The following is a 12,500-nucleotide window of genomic DNA, read 5'->3' on the forward strand; positions in this document are numbered from 1 at the left end:
ACGCCGTTTCACAGCTATGTCTGTGTTATCTGTGTGGCCGTGTGTGTACCCAATTCTATGCCCTAGTGTCTTGTTCCGTTTTAAGATTTTAAGGTCGATGGAACGGAGAAATGATGCTGTTACCCGGCCGCGCTTTCTTGTTTAGATGCCTTTTCAGTGACATGCTTTGAGTGAAGTGGTGACGCATGTTGGGCATTGCAACCACGTCTTTTCTCGATGTCTCTGTTTCACTGTCTGTCTGTCTCTCTCTCTATCTCTTTCTTTCTCTCTCTCTCTCTCTCTCTCTCTCTCTCTCTCTCTCTCTCTCTCTCTCTCTCTCTCTCTCTCTCTCTCTCTCTCAGAATACAAAAGTATCTTGTTTCTTTTACACACACACACATGCGAATTCACACACATACCCCTCCCACAGTCTACTCAATCGGACGGTTGAAGAATGGTCTGATCTAAAAATGTGGGTCCTCTCCTTCTCTTCTCAACCTCTCACCCCTAGTTACTCATTTGATCCTCCTCCATATTCTTCTTCTATTTATTTTCCTTCTGCAGTACTTTATTGATTTAAAGTTTAAATGGCCAAAGCAGCATTCGTGTAGGCCATCCTTTCTTCTTCTTCTGACCTATCCCATTCTTCCTTTTTGCATCATTCGTTCTTTACAGTTTTGCATTGTTCAGTTTAATTTCATAGATTCGCGCAGTTGTCAAAGCAAAATGTCAAAACCTCACTCTGTTTCTCTGGCTGTGTGCAGGCAAAGTGCACGCGGATGGTGAGCAACTACAACAACACGCTGCACCTGATCGTCACGCTGCCCGAGTCCGTCATGAAGACACAACACCGCAGCGCAAGGGCCTCCAACATCTTCTCCGCTCCCCTCCGCCCTGAAGAGGATGGAGTGGGGACACCCAAAGTGGGCAGGGTGAAGCGCTCCAAGAGCCGCGAGGACATCCTGATGGCTGAGATCGACGATCTGTACGCCTACGTGCGTGACGGCGGAACTCCCCCGAAACCGAAGTTCCAGTACGACTCTGACGAAGAGAGCTACTGGGAGGAACCAGCCTACGAGCCCCTGGACGATTTCCGCGCCAGACTGAAGGCCATAGAGTCTGGCCAGAAGGTCAGCTTCCACGAGAAGTACCGCCCCGCGGACCCCAAACAGCTGAGGGACCTGGTGGGCGGGACTGGGGCTCCCACTGTAGCTGCTCAGCCACCCCAGGCTGGTCCCGCTGGTCTCGGGGATGCGACGTCAGAAGGAGTGTACGGCGTGATGTCGTCATCCTCTAACGGTGCCAGGGAGGAGTCTGGGAGTGTTGAAGAGGACCCGCCCCCCTTGCCACCAAGGCCTCCGGAGATGGTTGCCCCCGTCACCACCGCTTCCCCCATCAACAACGTCAGCACCATCGTCACCACCACGACGTCGTCCACCAGTCCTTCAGCCACGCCGAAGAAGTCCGCATCGACGCACGTGAGGCGAATGTCCGCACCGCTAGTCCCCACCTCTCAGCTCTCCATTCACCAAACCCCCGTCCACAGAGACCCCCCTCCTCTGGACGCCAGTCCCTCTAAACACTCCCTCGGGAGCTCCAGTACTAACAAGGACTCTTCCGCGGAGGCGGTCAAACTCACGCAGTTCACCACTGCGATAGACTTGAACTCTAAAGACGCTTCCGTGTCCCAGTCAAAGAATCCTCGCTCCAGAACGGTGTCCCGGTCGGACTCCGAGCCATCCATCATCGTCCCCTCCTCCGCAGAGTTCCCCACCACAGCCGCGCAGGCCAGGGACAGCGCACTGCACCGCCAACAGAGCCAGGCTACCGGACCGGACGGGAAGCCCGACTGGAGGGAGCGACTACGGCGATTCAACGCCCTGGACGGGGGCAAGGAGAAGGAGTGCAGCAGCTCGTCCTCGGGCAGCGCGGGGGACCAGCAGAAGGGCGTGGCCAGGAGGATGGCCCGGGACTTCAAGGACTCAGACATCTCCTCCAGGACCAAGGCCACCTCTTCTGGGTCTTCCGGGGGACGCGGGGTCAGGAAGCGCATGCAGACCCTTTACTTGTAGCCCCCCGAACTCACTTTCGCACCTTCTCACACCTACAAACAGCCATGGGAAAAGTTTGAACTTTATCCTTCCCACATGATTTTTTTAAAGTTTCGTCAAGTTTTCGGCCCTCAGAATTTTGAACTGTAAGGCCCACACATGCACGCTAGTCCCTACTCCGTGGATGATGTGCATGAAAGCGCATGCAGTATCTTTCTTTGTAAACACTCTGCCCCTTTACACAAGTCACCATGGCACCCCCTACCCCACCAGTGGAAAAGGTGTGAACTGTCGCAGAGTTCAGCCCTTTACTCGGATTGGGAACTCCGTATCGCGACAGTTTGGGAGTGAAAGTAGGTCACTGCTCTACGCGTAGGGTTGTGGGTATTTGTCCACACTGTTCCATTTCTGAATTTCGACGACTGACAATTCGATTTGTGGAAAATAATTGAAGCGTCAGAGCAAAAGTACAGAGCAGACCTCTGGAATACCTGTTGAGAGCCTCACAGAGCAGTGCAGGTATGAGAACGAACCTGAATTCGTTTTCGAAATCTCTGTAATCTCACGACGAAAGTCTCTCTCATTTTTGAAATCACGCACAAAACAAGAAGTGAAGGTGCCAGCCTGTGGCGTCAGACTAAAGATGAAAACATGTTCTTATTCTGTTGCCTGTTCTCTGTGCTAACATGGGTTACGGGGATCCCGAAGTGAATAAGTATGCGTCATGCCTTGAAAAGCATTTGTCCAAGTTAACCTTTGGGAAGAAAGCGCTTGTGCATACTTTCCTTGATGTGCGTTTCTCAACATGTAGGGTGGAAAAACGCATACTGCACTCAGAGCCTATTTTGTGTAACCTTTGAAAGAAAATGTGTTTGTCTCTTTGATCTTGAAGCTACGCTGCGTTGCAGTGTACCTGTGTGTGTTGCGCAAGATCTTTTTATCCGATCGAAGTTATGGAAGGTTTTAAACGTCTTGACATAAAACCCAACTGTGAACCTCCAAAACAGAGAGGAGAAAAAACCGGACATATATATAGGTATGTATAGTCAAAAAGAATGCTTCAAACATGAGTTTGAATCTGATGAACGTCAGCACGTGCATACAAAACGAAAAAAACTCTTCGAAGATGAACATTGGGATGCAAACTCATGAACTGGATAAAGATGAGCATGTGGATGCAAGCTTATGAACCTGATAAAAACACAAATGTGGATGCAAACTCATTAACTTGAAACAGATATTTAAAGGACCTGAACGTTTGTTTGAAAGGTGAATATGATCGAGGAAATGTAAACCGATTTTGTGTTGTGTTCTTTGATTGTATACTCGTGAACTTTTGAAGTGGATCAGATGTACGTGCGGTTACAAGAACTCATGAACTTGATGAAGACAAATGACGCAAACGTTTTAATTTGACTTGAAGTGCCTATTTGGCATCAAGCAAATGAAGTGTGTAATCACTTTGACGACGTTAATATATTGAAATATATAAATCTATTTTGAAATGATGTGACGGATGTGTTCGTTTACGATGAACTCATGAACTAAATGAAGATGAACACGTGGATACAAGTCATGAAAAGGAAAGACATACAAAGCCAGCGTAATGAAGTGCCTATTGACGTCAAAGGAAACGTTTCTTCTGAAGTCTTATAACTGTGTTCTTTTTCTATATAAGACGTGAAACCGTTATTTCAAACTCACCGTGGCCACTGCTGCCGTACAGTTCTCATTTAATCCATGTATTGCACTCTCAATTTGTGATGTTGTCAATTGAGTTCGTGCCTTTATTGCTCATTTATACCTTCTGTTTCTTCTTGCGTTCTAGGAGAGAATTTTCCCTTATACATTCGGTGTGATGCGTTTCAGTTTTACATGTTAATATTTCCCTTTAAGCTTACGTTACAGCATGCGAAGAAAATATGATTCGTGATCATATCAAGCGTTACGAAATGATTCTTTATCTTGTTACAGATGTAATAGAAAGCTTACAATTTGCATTGAGGGAAGGTTATGGCATTGTGTCATTTTTCGTCGTATCAGATAAGAAGATATAAACTTTTAAGTAAAAACATTAACGTCTTCCAAACTCGATATTATTTTTTCAACAAGTATTGTAAAATACTTACAGCGTGTACAGACGAAGTTTATATCATTCGTGTTTCAAGTCAGGAAATCGGCTATTTTCACTGCAGGCAAAAAAAAGCTGTTACTCGTAAAACTCGTGTAATGGTTTCTATCATCTTCATGAATACAAACTGCAACGGTGCATTAGCAGACATCCACTGTTCCATTTAAATACCCGTAACTCTGGTACTTTTGAAGGTATCTTCACACAAACATTAATGAATTTGTTGAGACGACGTCTGCATAGAAAACTTTTCTGGTTTTTTTCAAATTGAAAAAACTGATTCGATAAACAATCTAGCTAGGTGTCAAAGAATTGTGTCATGCTCTACCAAACATGCACATCTTGACACGTTACAAGGAGCGACGAGTTGTTGCTGTCCTTGTTTAAGCTCTCAAAGTTGTTAAGGCAAAGACAAACACATTTTTTCCCCAATGACTAGGCCAAAATAAAAAAAAATAAAAAGTTGGTTTTTATTTTATTTTATTAAAACAGGCGCATGTGGCTTTTTATTGACCGGGAATCGTGCGAGCTGTGTCCCCTGGAATGTCGGAGGAAAGTAACTTCCGTTGTAAAGTCTGAAAATCGAGTGTGTGTGTGTTTTTGTTGTTTTGTTTGAATAGGTTGTTTTTGGTATTTTATTTTTTGTACGTTCAAAATTGTTTAAGGGTCGGGAGGAAAAAATAGGGTCGGTCGGGGAATAGGAAACATTGATTTGTTGTAGCTTGGCCTAATGAACTTGTTCTGCCAGTACTGTGTAACAACAATACATCTTGAGTTTCCTTCCGCCTGAAATATCACTGACACTGTTTGTTCAGTTCTTGTCCTTGTACACCGAGATTTGAATTGTCTTCAAAACATTTAACCTGTGACAGTCATTGCTTTCAGACTGTGATATTGTTTGTTGTTTATACTGAAAAACAAATTGGTGTAAATTGCAAGTGTTTGTGTGTGTGTGTGTGTGTGTGTGTGTGTGTGTGTGTGTGTGTGTGTGTGTGTGTGTGTGCGTGCGTGCTGTGCGTGCGTGCGTGCGTGTGTGTGTGTGTGTGTGTGTGTGTGTGTGTGTGTGTGTGTGTGTGTCAGAGAGAGTGAGGGAGAGAGAGAGAGGTTACCAAATGCAGCACCAACGAATATAGAACTGTTGAATTTAGCTGTACATTTCTTACTTGCCTGAAGCTTTTCTTGTATTCGATGCTGTGTTTGCTTATGATGACATATGAATTTTTACTGTTAAAATAGAACACAAGGCAAAGTTTGATGTCAACATGACTAAATTGTGATAACTCAGGATTTGTTTTGGTTCCTTTTTTCAGTGTGTGTGTGTGTGTGTGTGTGCGTGTGTGTGTGTGGAAGAGAGAGCGAGAGACACTGTAGTCCAAATATGAATTCTCGGCAAATAATTTAAGCTTCTTTCTTGCACATTACTATTTACACTTTTCTCTCATCGTATTGTCACTGAATTCTTTACATTAGGCCAGTAAGATTCACATTTCCTTACAAAGGTAAATCCTTGCATTTTTTCCAACACTAAAAAAGAATAAACATTACCACGCGTGTGACTTGGAAGAGAAATTTCAACAACAACAAAAAGAACAAGTCGCGTAAGGCGAAAATACAACATTTAGTCAAGTAGCTGTCGAACTCACAGAATGAAACTGAACGCAACGCAACGCAGCAAGACCGTATACTCGTAGCATCGTCAGTCCACCGCGCACGGCAAAGGCAGTGAAATTGACAGGAAGAGCGGGGTAGTACTTGCGCTGAGAAGGATAGCACGCTTTTCTGTACCTCTCTTTGTTTTAACTTTCTGAGCGTGTTTTTAATCCAAACATATCATATCTAAATGTTTTTGGAATCAGGAACCGACAAGGAATAAGATGAAAGTGTTTTTAAATTGATTTCAACAATTTAATTTTGATAATAATTTTTATATATTTAATTTTCAGAGCTTGTTTTTAATCCGAATATAACATATTTATATGTTTTTGGAATCAACAAATGATGGAGAATAAGATGAACGTAAATTTGGATCGTTTTAGAAAAAAAAATTTTTTTTTACAATTTTCAGATTTTTAATGACCAAAGTCATTAATTAATTTTTAAGCCACCAAGCTGAAATGCAATACCGAAGTCCGGGCTTCGTCGAAGACTACTTGACCAAAATTTCAACCAATTTGGTTGAAAAATGAGAGCGTGACAGTGCCGCCTCAACTTTCACGAAAAGCCGGATATGACGTCATCAAAGACATTTATCAAAAAAATGAAAAAAACGTATGGGGATATCATACCCAGGAACTCTCATGTCAAATTTCATAAAGATCGGTCCAGTAGTTTGGTCTGAATCGCTCTACACGCACGCACGCACACACGCACGCACACACGCACACACACACATACACCACGACCCTCGTTTCGATTCCCCCTCGATGTTAAAACATTTAGTCAAAACTTGACTAAATGTAAAAAGATGAATACACAGTAACCACGCTTTGGCGTGTGTGCCTTAGAAGAGGAATTTTGAAATGTAAAGAAAATGTATAATAATCTATTTCCTAAATAAACTGAGCTTGCAGACTGTACTGAATAACTCTGCTGAATTAATGGTGTGCTTGTGTGGGCTTTAAGAAACCAGTCACAAAACCAGTGTCACAGCTGAAATGAATCTCTCTCAGCCTCTCTCACAAGAAAAAAAGAAAAGACTCTCACAGCAACTCAACTCATCTCCGTCTTCTTTTTTCTGATGTGTGTTTGCTGAAAACGTCATCAAATATAGAAACTCTTTCAGCAAACATTGCATCCTTGGCCAGACTTTTTCGCTACGGTATCCGCTGTATGATTTGAAAGCATAACCACCCTGCCCCTCGCATTCAAACAACTAAAGAAAGCTCTTGTGTAAATTCGCGATCATTCCTCCAAGATATTTGCTTTTCGTTTTTGTGTTGAAACAGTTAGAGAGAAATGTTCTGCACATTCAAATAATTCGTTGGAGGCATTTTTGTGTGCTCGTAGTATCCAAAACTATTGCAGAAGTCGTCTTGTGTGAAGTCATTATTTCAGCGTGTTGATTTCAGATGACGAGGCAACAATGATGAATATCTTTTAAGTTTATGAGGAAGGGAGGGAGGGACAGAGAAAGAGACAGACAGACAGACAATCAAACATAATTCCTGCTTTTGGTATTTGTCCTATTTAGGGCTTGAATGAAATGATTTGTGAATCAGCATGAACACTTGGCACATTTATTTATTCATCTCTATCTTTTCGCCAGTGCGTACAGAGAGAAAGGAAATCCCAAAATTGCCCCGTGTATTGTTTTGTATACTCGAATTTAATAAAATAATTGTTCTTTGATTATCATAAAGATGTTGAATCGCAGATGAAAATGTCAAGTAAATGGAGATGTAATTTGCTCTGTGTGGGTGTGTTGTAGGTATGCGACATGAGAGGTTAAGACGGGTTTTTAAATGAATAAAATAAATGGCAGGATATTGAGTTCGTGAATGTGCGAATCTGGTCTCTGTTTCCTTGAGTGTGAGGATTAGCTTTGACGTTTTGAATACTCTCTCTCTCTCTCTCTCTCTCTCTCTCTCTCTCTCTCTCTCTCTCTCTCTCTCTCTCTCTCTCTCTCTCTCTCTTTTCTTTTTTTCTCTCACTCTCTCTCTCTCACACACACACACACTTACACACACACACACACACACACACACACACACACACACACACACACACAATGACACGCGCGTGCGCGCACACACATATACTGGTCGAAGACAAGCGTGTTACTCGTTTGATACATGCAAGAAAGATTTGACAAGTAATCAAATGGAAAAACAAAAATAAAATGCAAGGCTTCGTTGCAAGGGAGGCTATACATTATAAATTTGAGTAGAGATTAATACAAGCATTGATAAATTATCCCCCAGCGCGCTCTCTCTCTCTCTCTCTCTCTCTCTCTCTCTCTCTCTCTCTCTCTCTCTCTCTCTCTCTCTCTCTCTCTCTCTCTGTATATATATATATAAGATTAGAGTAGGCTAGTCCCTCTCTGGGCGAGGGCAGGTTGAAAAGAAGCTCGTTTATATTGCTTATGCCACAACCCTCGTAAAATAAATTTGATTTGATTTGATTTGATTTGATATCTCTCTCTCTCTCTCTCTCTCTCTCTCTCTCTCTCTCTCTCTCTCTCTCTCTCTCTCTCTCTCTCTCTCTCTCTATGTCAAGTAAAAGACCGGTGTTATATGGAGTCCCCCAGGGTTCTGTCCTTGGGCCACTTCTTTTCTCTCTGTATATTAACGATCTTCCTTTTAGTGTTAATGATGATTGTGAACTATTTGCTGATGATACGACCATACACACTTCTGATAAAAAATTAGACAAAGTTTATTTATCATTGCAGAACAGTGTAGATGATCTCATTAATTGGACGAAATATAACCACATGAGTCTTCACCCCCAAAAGACCAAATACATGTTAATTACAACAAGGCAAAAAAGACAAAACATCAAGAATAATCCCCATTCCTTATTAATTGGCAACGATGCAATAGCGGAAGTAGGAGATCACAAAGTTTTGGGAGTAAATATCGATAATAATTTATCTTGGACCCATCATGTTAGATCGTTGTGTAAAACCGTGTCGAGGAAAATATATTTGTTGAACAGAATAAAGCACTTTCTTGATCCACACTCAAGGTTATTATTTTATAATGCATACATACAAACCATCACGGATTATTGTTCGACCATCTGGGACTCTGCCAGTGCAAACATTTTAAAACCACTGTACAGTCTACACAGACGAGCACTAAAATCAGTTCTATTAAAACAATCCAGTCTTGTTTTCGACGATTATAAAAAACTTAAGATTTTGCCTTTAAAAGAAAGATTTAAATCAAATAAAGGCGTGCTCCTTCACAAAATCCTTTCCGGACATGCACCGAGTGCTTTCATTACAAAATTTAAAGCCAAACCAAGCCGAAAATTCAACGTCCCCATTCCGCGGATAGATCTCTTTAAATCAAGTTTAGCTTATTCTGGCAGCGTTTTGTGGAATTCTCTCCCGGAATCAGTTCGAGTCCCAACAAGTCTCAATACTTTCAAAAAACACCTCTCATTACATTTAATGTCAAATTACGAAAAGTCACAGTGATGGAAGACTTCGTTCTGATTATTTTCATATTGATCATATCTGTCCATAAAGCATCAGTGTTTCATAACGCAAGAATGTATGTATAGCCTACAACGTGTATATAGTCATGTGAATAGTTTTTCTGCCTTGCTTATCTTTTGTAATTGTTTTACGTATGTATATATATATATATATATATATATATGTATTCAAGATTAGAATAGTCCCTCTCTGGGCGAGGGCTGGTTGAAAAGAAGCTCGTTTATATTGCTTATGCCACAACCCTCGTAAAATAAAATTTGATTTGATTTGATTTGATTTGATCTCTCTCTCTCTCTCTCTCTCTCTCTCTCTCTCTCTCTCTCTCTCTCTCTCTCTCTCTCTCTCTCTCTCTCTCTCTCTCTCTCTCTCTCTCTCTCAATCTCTATGAGCACATGTTTGTGTGTGTGTGAGGGTTTTTTTGTGTGTGAAGCATCACAGTACAAAGCAAAATAGAAATAAGACATAAAGCCGGTCCTCAGTCCTTTGGATTTGGTATCTGAAACAAGAGGAAATCTGAACTTAGTGAACATGGAACAAACCCGACTTTGCGGCGCATGGGCTTCATCTCTACACAGCAAATATGCATAATCAGGGATAGTTGTGATTTGCAACTTCCCAAAAGATGCTTTTACCACCCTCCTCCTCCCCCAACGTAAACCCCTCCCGGTAACACACACACACTTTGAATCACTCACACACACACACACACACACACACACACACACACACACACACACACACACACACAGACGCACGCACGCGCGCGCGCACACACACACACACACACACACACACACACACACACACACATATATATATATATATATATATCCCATGACCTCCCTTCTTTGTCTCTGTTACTTCAGTATGGGTATATATGTTGTATTTTTATAGCTCAATAAATACATCATGGACTCAAAAAAATATATGATAGTGCAGATTCCGATTTGGGCGAAGAACTACTTTGCTCCCGACCTTTGACCTCGCGCCGAACAATGTGACACATTTGTATGAAGTTCCAAAATCGTATTGCACGGCTCAGAAAACCATATCAGTTGCACGCAAAAATGAATCTCAGAACTGATCTGATGTATGAGATGCAATAAGCAAACGTTTCTTTCATTATGAAAGCAATGCAGGTGGGAAAAAACGAACATTCAACTTACAAGATAACCAGATGCTAGCGAACCAAAACAAAAACACGAGTACCCTCCCCTTGCTTCGTTAGCAGACGACTTTTGAGAATCTGTCAGACCGTCCTTACCTGGCACGGTTGGGCTTCGCTATCATCAGCTGTTTCACGTGTTTTGCGAGCAAGTCTACTCTTTTGCCTGGCTCTGCAGTAAGTCCACATTGGCGATGAAGGTATCTAAGAACTTAACATGTGTGTATTTTTCCGTAATCCAGTCATATTCTTTCAAAATGCAATCAAGCGGCGGTGACAGACTTGGGTCCTGTTTTCCTCGCACCCATACCAGTTTAGGTTCATGCAAACACACTCGCAAAACATGTAGATACATTTCAAATAGGGAGCAAATGGTTAAATCTACATATGTGTTCCCTAAAATTTGCTTCTCTGTCAATAAGACTAATTGTATAATAATGCGTTCGAAAAAAACAACGTGGAATCGATTCTGAATCGAGTCGAGTAAGCCAAATGGGGGCCAAACCGGTTTCCCCGTTCCGCCGACCTGAAACGCAAAAGAATTGTGCGCTTCAACTAAATGGATTTCTATACGACTTCATTACTTTCTTGCAACTTATGAACCTTTACTTAAAGCTTTTAAACGGTCTGAAAGTAGTGTTACCGCGTACTTATAGATGCACTCATTCGTTTTATTTTTTCAGCGACGGTCACTTAGTTTAAGGTTGCAAAAAGGCCAAGTCTCGCTGAAAACACTGTTTCAAACTCCACAGATCGCAACAGTGCCGCTAGTAGTCTACACTTTGTGTTTGATGGTAGAATGGGATATACAGATTACAACACTCGTGGTTTTTTATATGGCTTGTATTTCAGTCAAGACCCAGCGGGAATATCAATCGAGAGCCACTCGCCAGAGGCTCGTGTCTCCCGATGATATTCATCCGCTGGGTCTTGACTGAAATACAAGCCATATAAAAAGCCACTCGTGTTGTAACCTATACATATATATTCCAAGTGTTGGAAACAAATCTAACCGCAAGGAGCAGTGCCTGTTCCAGGTCCCGGATGAGGTCACGTGGGTCCTCCAGACCAATGGAAATGCGTACTAGTGTGTCCGTGATACCAATGGCCTGTCGCTCTTCCTCCGTCATCGCACTGTGTGTCATCTCCCGCCTGATACCACCAGGAAAAAAACATTAGCAAGACATTGCGATGCATAAGAGACGATGTAACAGCAATATTTGTTTTGCGAGCATCTTAAGTTAGCTCCAGAAATTCTTGTTCATGCGCTTGTGTTATTTATTAGAAAATGTAGCCTGGTCTTGGACTTCAAGTAGGCTGTTTTGACTGCATTGAACCTGTTTTGACTGCATTGAACCTGTTTTGACTGCATTGAACCTATTTTGACTGCATTGAACCTGTTTTGACTGCATTGAACCTGCTTTGACTGCATTGAACCTATTTTGACTGCATTGCATTGAACCTATTTTGACTGCATTGAACCTATTTTCACTGCATTGAACATGTTTTGACTGCATTGAACCTATTTTGACTGCATTGAACCTGTTTTGACTGCATTGAACCTGTTTTGACTGCATTGAACCTATTTTGTAAAACTCTGTGGATGAATTAAATGCCAGGAGCCATTTTGAAACAAAACATGTGTATATAAACGGGGTTGTTGTTGTTGTTGTTGTTGTTGTTGTTGTTGTTGTTGTTGTTGTTGTTGTTGTTGTATTTTCTTGTCACAGTTCCATTCGTTTTCACATTGCATACAAAGTTTAATAATGAGAAACGGAGACAAATCAGTTGTGGACATAGGATGTCAGGGCCTGTATTAGTTCTGTGAGTATATTCCTCTTATTTCAAAGAGAAGGCACGTCCAGAATGGAAACGCTTTACACGGACTCAACACAAAAGATAAATAGTTGCTGTCAAGTAACTTTCTTTCACAACGCCGTAACATGTTCAAATAATATTGAAAACTTCTAGAGAACATCCTAATAACAAGACAGTATGTTATAAGACAGT

The 12,500-nt window shown here is 41.8% G+C and overlaps 2 protein-coding genes across 3 annotated transcripts in view; one reads left to right on the forward strand and one right to left on the reverse strand.

The window, feature by feature from the left end:
- The window catches only part of LOC138966210 (uncharacterized), a 31,092-nt gene extending 25,646 nt beyond the window's left edge, over positions 1-5,446 (forward strand). The window contains exon 2 of the mRNA XM_070338348.1: positions 744-5,446. Coding sequence (XP_070194449.1) covers positions 744-2,051 — 1,308 coding nt within the window. The 3' untranslated portion in view covers positions 2,052-5,446. The remainder of the gene's footprint in view (positions 1-743) is intronic.
- Positions 5,447-8,303: 2,857 nt separating this feature from the next.
- LOC138966211 (putative cystathionine gamma-lyase 2) overlaps positions 8,304-12,500 on the reverse strand; it is a 48,882-nt gene continuing 44,685 nt past the window's right edge. For both annotated transcript variants that reach the window (XM_070338350.1, XM_070338351.1), the window contains exons 12-13: positions 11,504-11,642; positions 8,304-9,821 (exon numbers count right to left, since the gene is read on the reverse strand). In XM_070338350.1, the coding sequence (XP_070194451.1) occupies positions 9,801-9,821; positions 11,504-11,642 (160 nt within the window). In that variant the 3' untranslated portion in view covers positions 8,304-9,800. The remainder of the gene's footprint in view (positions 9,822-11,503; positions 11,643-12,500) is intronic.

The sequence above is a fragment of the Littorina saxatilis genome, linkage group LG5, assembly GCF_037325665.1.
Source record: "Littorina saxatilis isolate snail1 linkage group LG5, US_GU_Lsax_2.0, whole genome shotgun sequence".
Classification (NCBI taxonomy): Eukaryota; Metazoa; Mollusca; class Gastropoda; order Littorinimorpha; family Littorinidae; genus Littorina; species Littorina saxatilis.